Source organism: Ochotona princeps, chromosome 10 (genome assembly GCF_030435755.1).
Source record: "Ochotona princeps isolate mOchPri1 chromosome 10, mOchPri1.hap1, whole genome shotgun sequence".
Lineage (NCBI taxonomy): Eukaryota > Metazoa > Chordata > Mammalia > Lagomorpha > Ochotonidae > Ochotona > Ochotona princeps.
The window spans coordinates 55,357,695-55,370,692 of record NC_080841.1 but is presented as its reverse complement, the minus strand read 5'-3'; the positions used below and the strand labels follow the sequence as shown (position 1 = coordinate 55,370,692).

Genomic DNA, 12,998 nt, shown 5'->3' with positions numbered 1-12,998 from the left:
GGGGAGTGAATCATCGGACGGAAGATCTTCCTCTCTGTCTCCTCTCCTCCTCTCTGTATATCTGACTTTGTAATAAAATAAATAAATCTTTTAAAAAAAAAAGAGTTAACCAATTTAGAGGTTAGACTTAGCCTGTAGTAGAAAAATAGCCTAATTTGGACTTCACTCTTTCCTGATAGCTTTTTGTTTAAGGCTGTTTCTAGTTTGGAGAATGCGTTAACTGTTTTTGAACACTTATTTCTTTTGTCTGTTTCACAGACCCTTGTAACAGCTTTTTCTGCCCTATTACTGGGCTAAACCTTGAGGAGCTGCATAAACCATTTGATTAGTTTTTGGAATGTGTGCTTGAGTTAATTCTAGACTGAGTACCTTTTGTTTCTCCTGTGGAAGAAGCTGTGATTACTGTTTTTTATTTTGTTTTTCAGAGCTTGCCGTTGCCCAGTAGAGGGCAGCAGTCGCTTTTGGAGGGGAAACTCAAGAACTGACAGACTGTTCTGAAAGTCTTGTTTCAAGCCAGGGCATCATGGCAGTCAAGTTCCCTGTTCAACGACAGTGTTTCTATTACTTCCTGCTTGAAACAAACAGCTATTTTGTTTCAGTCACTTGCCTGGGTGAAATATGCGCTTTTAAGTAAAACCAAAGCAGAAATTACCTTTAAAGTTATTTATTTTTATTTGAAAGTGAGATAGATTTATCCATCTTCTGGTTCACTTCCCAAATGCCTGTCATCAGCTGGCGGCTGGGCCAGGCCAAAACCAGGAGTCTGACTTTGGGTGACTGGGGCCCTAATACTTGGGCCCTCATTTGCTCCCTCTTGGGTGCGTATTAGCAGGGAACTGGGTGGAAGCTGAGTGGAGATTCAAACACAGATGCTGTATTATGTATGGGTGTCCCAAGTGGCCTCTTAACCACTATGCCAAAAAACCGGCCCCAGACAAAATGTTTTAGATTGACCAAGGTCCTATTTTTGAATTTTGTTTATATTAAAACTGGTCTGGAAATAGCAGTGTTTGAATACAGTTTGTTTTTCATCCTCTGAAGCCTTTGGGGATATCTCTAGGACTCTTCCTACAGTTGGAAAGGTCCTATAGTGGTGGAATGCTGTCCGAGAGCCACAGTGCTTGTACCAGTAGTAGTCTGCCTATCTGCTTCCGCTTGATAAACACTGGTCTCATGGTAGACCTTTGGTCCGGCAGTTCAGATGGAAGCTCAGACAGCTGCATCCTGGGGAGGGAATATCATCATTGTCTTAGAATTGTATCTACATACCACACTCAGTCTGTTAAAAATTAATCAAAAATTAAAAGATTTTAAAAGACAGCTGCATCCCACACTGGAGTGTTTGGGTTCACTGTGGTGTAGCTGGTTCATCTAGACCATGGCAGGAAGCAGGTAATGAATTGCCCAAGTGTTTGGGTTTCTGTCACCCACAGGAAGCTCTAGGTTGAGTTCCCTGTGCTCTGGGTTTTAGCCACTCCTAGCTCAGGCTGTTATAGACAACTGGGGAGTAAGCCAGCTGATGGAATCTCTCTCTAAAGTTGAAAAATGTTTTAAATTCCTTGTGCTAAAAAATTTTTTAAAAAAAGATTACTGGTTTTATGTAGGCGTGCATAGAACCATTTATTCATTCCTCATGCCCCCAGATGCCTTATGACGTCTTTTAACTTTGTGGTTTTGTTTTGAAAAGGTGCCATTTTGAGTGCTTTTATTTCTCTTTCTGCTAAATGTTATTTGATCACGGATTTCATTTAGTCCAGAAATTCTGGGTAATTAGTGCTCTAAATTCTGTTTTTAACACATTAGACTATTGCCTTGAGATTCTTAACTGCTTTCCATGCTTGCCATGGTGATGTTTTCTTAACTAAGCAATTTCTTTTCTCTCTGTAGGCACCAGAGTTTCCTGAGTTCACCACAACAGTCCAGGAAGCTATCAGTTCTCTGGGGGGCAGTGTCTTTCCCAAACTCAACTGGAGTGCCCCAAGGGTAGGAACACATCAATATATTGCTTGCTGTTTGACAGTCTTTGCTTTGCTGTTCCTTTCATTTTAAATCCCCATTGGGAGTCTAATTGTATTTCTCATTCTAGGAAAAATACTGTGGAATTTATGATTGTTTTCCTCTGTTGTGTTGTTACTCTTGGCTTTGCTATACACGTTCCTGGGTCTGCAAGACGATCTATTTCTACCAGCCAACAGTTTGAGCCTCTTATGTGGCTGATTGTGTTCGAATTTGAAGGAAGTTCATTCTCTGCCCTTCTCAAAACTGCATGGTTTAGGAGGGAAATTTTTCTCTATTGAAAAGTCATAAAAATAAAAATACCACAGGATGTATAAACAGAGCAGTATAAGAAAATCAGCTGTATTCTGAAAATATGTCTTTATTTTTTTGACATGGCATTGACAAGATTTTTGTAAGAGTTAAGGCCTGTGGGAAATTTTTCTGTTTTGTAATTCAACAGAAAATAACTTTATATCAATGAGATTATTTAAGGAATCAGACTTAAGCTTGCCTTTTGGAAAATCATGTTTTTCTTTTTTATTCTGAAATGAGTGGTAACTTGTAGTTAGTCTGATTTATTGTCATTTTTCAAAGTTAGTTTTATATCAGTGCAGCATTGATGGTATAGTAGTGAGCCTAGCTGCCTTCCAAAATTAATTAATTATCTACGTAGTTTAAAATTTCGAATCGATCTGGAAGCTTGGTGGAAAAATCAGCATGTCCTGAGATCTGTTGCACTTTACAATTTTCTGTTCTGCAGAGGTAGTGCTTTCAGACATTTTACTACATTCTTTTGCTATTTGCCTTTATTTTTTTATTGTCTTCTGTGAAAGAAATATTCCACACTCTTCTATTGTCTTCTATACTTTCTATTCTGTTATTCTCATCACAACCCTATTAAACTTTGATTAGATCAATAGTGTTTCCAGTTACTGGAATTATACCAACACTATGTATGTATCCATTAGGGACTATACTGTGATTATTATTATTTTTCTAAGATATATTTATTTTTACTTTGAAAGGCAGATTTACAGAGAGAAGGAGGAGAGATCTTACAGAAAAGATCTTCTGTCGTCTGGCTCACTGCCTAAATGGTCACAATGGTCAGAACTGAGCCAATCTGAAGCCTAAAACTGGGAACTTCTGAGTCTCCCACACAGATGGAGAGTCCCAAGGCTTTGGGTCATCTTTCATTGCTTTCCCAGGCCCTAAGCTGGGAACTGGGTGGGAAGTGGAGCAGCCGGGACACACACCTGTGCCATACAGGAGTCTGGGACTTGCAGACAGGGTATTACCCAGTTGAGTCATTGCACCGGCTCCTGTTTCTGTTTTCTTACTCTGCGTTTTCTTTTCCCTATAGTTATTGCCTTGATGATTCAGCTGCATAGTGTGTTAGGTGAATACTGTTGTTTCAATTAAATGTTTTTATTCAATATTCTTTCATAAGAGGTTCACAATTTCTTTTATTGGAAAAATTATGCAGAAATTGTACATTATCCTAAGGAAATGATACCCGTCTAAGGTCAATAGATAAACTGGTTACCCTGATCTGATCATCACACACTATACATGTGTATACATAGTGTTCGCCATAAATGCATACAGTTGCTGTGTGTCAATTTTAAAAGATACATTTTTTAAAAATCTCCATCTTGGAAATCATTCAGATTATTTAAAGAAGTTCTTGTGAAATTATTATAAGTTATTGAATGTGTTATTGGTGTTTCAGTCAACTTTCATCTGCATGTGAACCATACTTTAAATTATCCCTTTCAACTGAGTTAGGTTTCCTTTCACTGAAGATGGGTAGGTTGTTGGCAGATGTGTTATCCATTTGTTCATTTATTTGTTATTTATTGAGTGCCTATTATAAGCTAGTATTTTCTTCTGTGTAGTATAGATAACAGTGTAGTGGTTTTCTCAAAATTCTGTTTTTTGTTCCTTCTAATGTGGAGGAGAGGTATGAATTTCAAATGATTTAATTATTATTTTTTAGGGATGCTCTACTAAACTTTGTGCCTGCCTTTCTTCCTTCCTTCCCTCTTTTCTTCCTTCCTTTCTTTTCTTTTCTGTTCTGTTCTTTTCTTTTTGGTTCCTGTATATAAGATGTCCACCACTTAAAACTGTGATGATTCAGAATATGTCACTTCCTTTCCTGCCTCGTTTGGCCAGTGTACATCTAAATTACTGTGGCTGGCAGAGTTCAGGTGTGTGGATGTCAGTCCTCAGAAGCAGAGAGGAAGTGATGTTGTTTTTCTTGAAGAGTGAGTGCTGGTCAGACTGTTTATTTGCCAATTTCATCTGAGGTACCAATTTTTCTGCTACCTCGTTTCCCATTTCCCTCGCCATCAGTAGGAGAAACACTGCCAAGTGCACGGCCCAGGCTGAGCTACCTCGGTTTTCACAGGAGTGTAGCATGCACGCATTGGTGATGTTCTTTGTTGTGGAGGAGTGTATCCGGCACCCGACAGTATTGTTAAAAGACACTTGGCTTTTTTTTGAAAGTCTTAAACTGATGATTTTGTTAATAACTAGAGATGTTCAGACTCAGTAATTTGAAATATTGTCTAAATACCATTTGCTTTTTATATAGGATGCATACTGGATAGCAATGAATAGTTCTCTGAAATGTAAAACACTCAGTGACATCTTCCTGCTTTTCAAGAGTTCTGATTTCATCACCCGTGACTTCACTCAACCGTAAGTGTATTCTGTTCACTCCATATCCATTATTTCAGTACTCATGTAGAGTTCTCTAAAGGTGAATATCTTTGACTTGTAGTTTTATTATAAGCAATTTTAGGAAAGCTATTTCATGTTTCCAGATTACCTATTAGAGCAAACTTTTCTTGCTTTCACAGTAAATGCTACATAATAGATAACTCTGAATGTCAAGAACTTTGTGCCATTAAGTAGTTCAGTCGTCTTTTTGCTATTATAAAATGGATGTATTTTCATCACAGAAAGACTGAATTGAGGGTTATATTTTCTCTTTGACCTATGATGGGCTATTTCTCTGTAGACCCATGGTAAATCAAAACTGCATATTCTACAGCTCTGCCACTGAACACCGTGGCTTAGTCTAGCCTACCTTAAATCTGCTCAGGACACTTAAGTCTTAAATATCTCACACGTACATGTATGGACATTCTGTAGATGAGATGATGTAGGAAAATAAAATGCAGAATCAGAAAATGCTGGCAGTGCAGTACATTGTGGAATCTCCTTGTTGACCGCTGTGATTGTGTGGTGACCCATAGCTGCCTAGCATCAAGAAAGAATATTATTATACCACATGTTAGCTGGGGCAAAAATATAGATTCAAAACTTGGAGTACAGTTTCTACTGAATGTGTGTTGTTTTTGCATGATTATGCAGTAAAAAATTTGTTAGTCGAGTGATTGTTAAGTTGGGGACCATGTGTATAGCTAAACAGAGGAGATATAAAGTACCAATGGTCCCACCACATTTGGCTACATAAAATTCTACAGTTCTACCTATGTGTAATCTATGTGTACAAAAATAGGCTGTTCCTAGTTTAAAAAAATGAGATCCTATAATTTATAATGCTTACTAGACTGTTTTTGCATTTGTCAATATATGGTGACATCTTTGCATGTCATTAATTGTAGAAAATAATGGTAGCACCCTGGATAGCTGTAGCATTGTTTTTAATCAGTCATCCTCTGTTTTATACAATCCTCTGCTGAATATTCTTGACCCTAATCTTTGTGTGTTGCTGTAATTTTTTCTTGCGATAAATTGTCCTTTAGGCAGCTGTAGCTACACCACTTGACTGCATCTGTCTGCATCCTAGGCAGGCAGAACACTTGACTGGGGAACTATGGGTGCTCTGTTTGTGCTTCTTTGTTCTGGCATCAGTTTGTCTTTTAGGCTGCACATCCTGTGTCATCTCAGTTAAGTATTAACTTTAACTTACTTTTGCAGTAAAGTGTCTCAGAGAATCTTGGTGGGAGGCAGAACAGCAATGAGAATGCACGCCTCTCCTTCCCCATCTGTCTAGCTTACTTTGCTTTACCAATCCTCCATTCCAGCCCCAGATCCCTTTTCAAATGGAGGCCGCCATGAACAGATTACCACCTGGCAGTATTGCGTCAAGACTGTGGTAACTCGGTACCCCAGCTTGGGCATGTGCTTTAGTTCTGTATTAATTAAACAAAACAGAGTTAGGCAGTGGTTAACAAGTGTGGTTGCACTGCAAGTTTATTATCAAAGAATCTTGCGTTTATTGCTTTTGGGTTGTTTTTTTTTTTTTTTTTTTTACCAGAAAACGTATTATTTTGATATTTAGTTGTCAGTTTTTAAAAAATATTTATTGGGCCTGGCGGCGTGGCCTAGCGGCTAAAGTCCTCGCCTTGAAAGCCCCGGGATCCCATATGGGCGCCGGTTCTAATCCCGGCAGCTCCACTTCCCATCCAGCTCCCTGCTTGTGGCCTGGGAAAGCAGTCGAGGACGGCCCAATGCACTGGGACACTGCACCCGTGTGGGAGACCTGGAAGAGGTTCCTGGTTCCCGGCATCGGATTGGCGCGCATTGGCCCGTTGCAGCTCACTTGGGGAGTGAAACATCGGATGGAAGATCTTCCTCTCTGTCTCTCCTCCTCTCTGTATATCCGGCTTTCCAATAATAATAAAATCTTCAAAAAAAAATATTTATTTATTTGTATTGGGAAAGGCAGATTTACAGAGAGAAGGACATACAGAGAAAAAAAAACCTTCCTTCCACTGATTTGCTCCCCAAGTAGCTGCAGTGGCCTGAGCTGAGCCAATCCGAAGCCAGGTGCTTTCTCTGGGTCTCCCACACAATGGTTGCAGGGTCCCAAGGCTTTAGGCCATCCTCCACTGCTTTCCCAGGCCACAAGCAGGGAGCTGGATGGGAAGTGGAGCAGCCAGGATATGAACCAGCGCCCATGTGGGATCCCAGTATGTGCAAGGTGAGGATTTAGCCCCTGAGCCATAGCACTGGGCCGAGCTGTCTGTCTTTTTACGCAGGTGTTAATGATATCCATTGTTTTGGTGAAAGTGCAATAGTATTTTCTCTCTAAGAGAGACCCTTTAATTGAAAGGAAGCCTTGTTTTTGTTTTTCATTATATAGATTTTTTGACATTTTATCAAAATTTATCATTTTATCAATTTGACATTTTTGACATTTATTCTTCTTTTAAAGAAGGCTTGAAAATTACTTTGTACCTGTTAATTCCCTGATGTGGATTTGTTAGTTGTAGTGACAGTGTGAGGCTGTTGTTGCCTTTCCAAAAAAAATTATAAATCACTTTTAATTTTGAAGTAATATTTATGAAAATCAGCTTTGAATTTACCTGTCTGCTCCTACGTCTTATTTCTATGACTCATTTTTTTAAAAGATTTATTTTATTTATTTGAAAGAGTTATAGAGCTTCCATCTACTGATTCATTCCCCGAATAGCCACAAACGGCATCCTGGCTGGGACCAGGCCAGGCCAAAGCCCAGAGCCCACATCTTTCAGGTCCTACCTGTGGTGCACACACCCAAGTCCCTGGGTCATCTACTGCTTTCCCACGTGCATTTACTAAGGAGCTGGATCGGAAATGGAACAGCTAGAACTTGATCTGGCACCCATATAGAATGCCATCATTGCAGATGGTAGTTTAACTCATAATGTCACAACACCAGTTGTCCCCTCCCCTCCTCCGTCCTAGCCCCACATCCTTGTTAACTAATTTTAGCTGTTGTTCCAGTGGCAAGTAAAAATAGTCACTCAGTTGCCTTCCATTTTGTGCTATTTGGCTTGTACTTGGGAAGGAAGTTAAGCCAGTAAGTGAATTTGAGGCCTTGGAATTAAGTGCTTACCCACAGAATGCCATCCTTCTCCTAGTATAAACAATTGTGAGTGGGCAGGGTCAGTTCTGCACTTCAGCCTTTCAGCCTTTAGCAGGCCACTACTCAGGACTCCGTCTGCTCTTGAGGTATTTGCTGGTAGTTGGTTGTATAACAGTGTTGCATAACTGTTAGGATCAGGTAAAAATTCCTGATTGATAGACTGCATGGAAAACAAATTTTTGTCACAAAGACTTTTCTAAGAGCTCTTAAAAGATTAAGCATATAATTCTTTATTTTTGAAAGTTTTCTTATTTTTATTTACTTGAAAGAGCAGCACATATCTGTCACCTAATTTATTCACTAAATACCTATAACAGCCAGAGCTGAATCAGACCCTCACCAGGAGCTATGAGTTTTGTGTGGCCTTTGGTGTGACAGGGATCCAAGCATTTGAATTGTCACCTGATGCCTTGTAGGGTATGCATTAACAGGAAGCAGGATCAGAGGGGAAGGTAGGATTTGATTCCAGGCACTCCGTCCTGCATGGTGGCTTAACTTGCGGTGCTTCAACATCCATCTTTTTTTTTTAAACAGATTTATTTATTTAATTACAAAGTCAGATATACAGAGAGGAGGAGAGACAGAGAGGAAGATCTTCCATCCGATGATTCATTCCCCAAGTGAGCCGCAACGGGCCAATGTGCGCCGATCCGATGCCGGGAACCTGGAACCTCTTCTAGGTCTCCCACGCGGGTGCAGGGTCCCAATGCCTTGGGCCGTCCTCGACTGCTTTCCCAGGCCACAAGCAGGGAGCTGGATGGGAAGTGGAGCTGCTGGGATTAGAACCGGTGCCCATATGGGATCCCGGCGCGTTCAAGGCGAGGATTTTAGCCGCTAGGCCACGCCGCCAGGCCCTCAACATCCATCTTTAAGAGTACAGTTCTTGGGCCCAGCGCGGTAGCCTAGTGGCTAAAGTCCTTGCCTTGTACACACTGGGATCCCATATGCGCACCTTCTAATCCTGGCAGCCCTGCTTCCCATCTATACAAGGAGAGGGTTACATTTAATCACCAATATGATCCTGTTCAATCTAAAGAACTGTGCTCTTCTTTTTTAAAACACTTTTTTTTCCCATTGGAAAGTCAGATATACAGAGAGGAGGAGAGACAGAGAGGAAGATCTTTCATTTGCTGGTTCACCCCCCAAGTGGTAACACTGGCCGGAGCTATGCCAATCTGAAGCCAGGAGCCAGGAGCCTCCTCTGGATCTCCCACATAGGTGTAGGGTCCCAAGGCTTTGGGCTGTCCTCGACTGCTTTCCCAGGCCTTAAGTAGGGAGCTGGATGGGAAGCAGACTATTTGCCTGGCAGGAAGGTCAACCTTGGTTAAATCAAGGGGATGATTTGGGAAGGAGTTTGGGTAGAAATAAAAGGAAAAACAAGAAAAATCTGTGCTAGCTAGGCCTACCTCTTTCGCTTTGAGGCTAGGATTTCTTTTTCAGTAACTTTGATCTAGAACACAGTTCTCCAGTAGCACTGGTACATTTCCTAGTTCATTGGAAAACAGGCTGCCATAATTTGTAGTAGCTCATCAAAGTAGACCCTGAAGATTTTTCTCTTTCTTACTTCAAAATAAAATCTGTTATTACATTAGAGAATTGTTTGTTTATAATTTGTATAGTAGATCACAAACATTATTTAATAACATTTATATTTAGAGTTTTCATGGCTACTATTGTAATTGTGCTATGAAAAACTATGAGCATAGAATTTAGCAAAAGAGCCTGCTTTCAACCTAAATTAGTGCCTTGGTTTAACCTACTTTCTTTTTGAAAAAGATTTATTTATTTTACTTGAAGGTCAGAGTTACAGAGAGAGGGGAAAAGACAGAAAGAGTGATCTACCCACTGGTTCACTTCCGAAATGACCACACAGGCCAGAGCTGAGCTGATCCACAGCCAGGAGCCAGCAGCTTCTTCTGTGTCTTCCCCAGGGTACTGTGACCCAAGGACTTGGGCCACCTTTTGCTGTTTCCTAGATCATAAGCTGGGAGCTATATTGGAAGTGGAGCAGCCAGGACACGAACTGGCAATCATGTGAGAATTGGTGCTTCTAAAGGGAGGATTATCTGGTTATACGGGTCCCTAAAACCTAATTTCTGTTGGTGCCTTCTTTGGAATATATAGTGAAAGAAATTTTCTCAATTAGTATATATAATACTTACTAACCCAGGAAAAAAAATTCAGAATTTTTTAAAAATCAACCTACCTTCTCAAGAATATATATTTTTAAAAAAGAATGTAAATGGATTTTATTCACACACAGCTGCCTTTGCAGTTTGTCAGCTGAGCTTTGGAAATATTGTTGGCCTTCTGTTCAGTCTTGAATGAATGGCTTGGAGTTTTTTTTGTTTGCAGTGATCCTCGGCCATCTGGTTAATCATCTTAATAAGAAAAGGCCGCTTAGAGTAATCTCCTGTACCACATATGTTCTCCTTGTACCTTCTAAACCTAGAAACTTAAAAAGTAACATGCATGTTCAACCCGTCTACCTTTTACAGGAATGTTGCAAGATGGCAGAATGCAGGTGGTGTGTTTTAAACCGTGGACCTGCTTTCGTTAAGGGTTAAAACTGAAATGTGAAGAAGTGTGAAAGCATTTTCAGCAACCTTGAATAGCAGTTTCATGTTTTCAAATTATCTCTTTGGTTTTCCTGTAGTATTTTTTTTTTAAAGATTTATTTTTTAATTTTTATTACAAAGTCAGATATACAGACAGGAGAGACAGAGAGGAAGATCTTCCATCCGATGAACCACTCCCCAAGTGAGCACAACGGCCAGTGCTATCTGGATCCGAAGCCAGGAGCCAGGAACCTCCTCCAGGTCCCCCACACAGGTGCAGCAACCCAAAGCATTGGGCGCTGGGCCATCCTTGACTACCTTCCTCCTGTAGTATTTTATAAGACAGGTAAACAAATCTTTTTTTAAAGATTTATTTAATTATTTTTAGTGGAAAATCAGATATACAGAGAGGTGGAGAGACAGAGAGTAAGATCTTCCATCCTCTGATTCACTCCCTAGGTGGCCTCAATGGCCAGAGCTGAGCCAATCTGAAGCCAGGAGCCAGGAGACTCTTTTTTTGTTGTTGTTATTAAAAGATTTATTCAGTTTATTACAGTCAGATATACAGAGAGGAGGAGAGACAGAGAGGAAGATCTTCCATCCGATGATTCACTCCCCAAGTGAGCCGTAACGGGCCAGTGCGCGCCGATCCGGAGCCAGGAACCTGGAACCTCTTCTAGGTCTCCCACACGGGTGCAGGGTCCCAATGTCTTGGGCCGTCCTCGACTGCTTTCCCAGGCCACAAGCAGGAAGCTGGGCGGGAAGTGGAGCTGCCGGGATTAGAACCGGCGCCCATATGGGATCCCGGCGCGTTCAAGGTGAGGATTTTAGCTGCTAGGCCTCTGCGCCGGGCCTGAGCCAGGAGACTCTTACAGGTCTCCCACGGGGTGTAGGGTGCCAAGGGTTTGGGCCATCCTCCACTGCTTTCCCAGGCCACAAGCAGAGCTTGATGTGAAGCAGGGCCAATGGGATTGGAATCAGTGCCTATATGGGATCCTGGCACATGCAAGGTAAGGATTTTAGCTGCTAGGCTTCTATGCTATGCCCACATAAAGAATCTAATTGTATCTTCTTCCTTGCAGAATAATATGTCAGGAAGCTGCACTCATCACCAGATGGTTAAACTCACATGTCAGTTAAAAAAATGTATTTATACAAGAGAAGGAAGCAGAGAGAGAGGGATCTTCCATTCACTGATTCACTCCCTAAATAGCTACAATGGATGGAGCTGAACTCCTACAGTCAGGGGCCCAAAGACTTGAGCCATCCTGTGCCACTTTCCCAGGCCATAAGTAGAGAGCTGAAGTGTTAAGCATCCAGGACAGAAACCAGTGCCTATATGGAATGCTGGTGCCATAGGCAGAAGTTCAGTATGCCACACCACAGCACCAGCCCCCTGAAATCACATTTCAAACATTAAAATGATAGGAATTCTGTTGCTGCAATAAGCATTAAGATACTGCCACATTGTTTTAATTTTTTCCAGCTTTCTGTCTTGTGTTTTTAAAAATACTTGTCTCTGTAGTGACCATGTCCAACATAGGTTTCATAAATGATAAAAAATGTCCAGTGGAGAAGTCTAGAAACACCCTGAATGCATGCCAATCTGTTGCTCCTGGGAGGAAAAGAAGGAGGTACTTTGTAAGGATAAAAATAGTTATGTTAATTTTTATTAACCTGACAGTTCATGACCTTAATTTTGATTAATATAAAACAACTTATGAGACTAATTTTTATTTAAAAGTTCTTTAAATATGTTAAGATCTAGTTATCTAGTTTTCTAGTTTTAGATTATAACTCTTCTGGGTATACTTTTAAATTAGTTTTGTTTGAAGCAAGGGAATTTTGCTTTCTGGAGAAAAATGAGGTCTTAAAATAGCACCCATGTGTGTTATAAAGTGTAGAAACAGAAGTTTTATACATCGATGTGTTGAAAGATGTGTTTTATACTGTGGGAATAGGGTTTAGCGAAAGATAGGTTTGTTTTCTGTTTTAGCTACTTAAGTTATGCCTGAATTTATGGTTTTTTTGTTTGTTTGTTTGTTTTTGGTTCTTTAACTCAGTCTGAGAGCTGTAGCAGCAGATCTGACACCTGCATCCTGGAGAGAAATGGTCCAGTAGATGGTTTACTAAGCCCTCTCACCTGTTACCTCACAGTCTGAACCTTGGTATCCTTATGTGATACATGTGGGCCATAGTAATAGCACTTTCTTAGAGGATTACTGCAGGATTAAATTAAGTGGCAAATGTAAAGTGCTATGTATGATGCCTGGCATGTATTTAGTATTCAGTGAGTAAAGCTACTGGTAGAGAAAACTCACTGAGTTTTTAACAAAACATCCTGTGTATGCCTTTGCAATGTGGATTCTATGAATCAGCGCCTGATTACTACTGGCACTAAAAGTTCTGTTTGCTTAAAATTTCAGTCTATCACACTAATATTGTTTGTAGGACAGACCATCAATGATATAAAGAATTTCAACTTGATCATGTACTCAGTTTCTTCAAATTCATTTTTACTTGTGAATAGTTTGGTATCATGAAAAGCATTGTTTGTA

At 40.4% G+C, this 12,998-nt stretch overlaps 1 protein-coding gene across 1 annotated transcript in view; it reads left to right on the top strand.

Annotated features, from left to right (window-relative positions):
• CDC123 (cell division cycle 123) overlaps window positions 1–12,998 on the top strand; it is a 60,793-nt gene that overhangs the window by 28,423 nt on the left and 19,372 nt on the right. Inside the window, exons 6-7 of the mRNA XM_004578465.3 lie at window positions 1,888–1,983; window positions 4,595–4,701. Of these exons, the coding sequence (XP_004578522.2) occupies window positions 1,888–1,983; window positions 4,595–4,701 (203 nt within the window). The remainder of the gene's footprint in view (window positions 1–1,887; window positions 1,984–4,594; window positions 4,702–12,998) is intronic.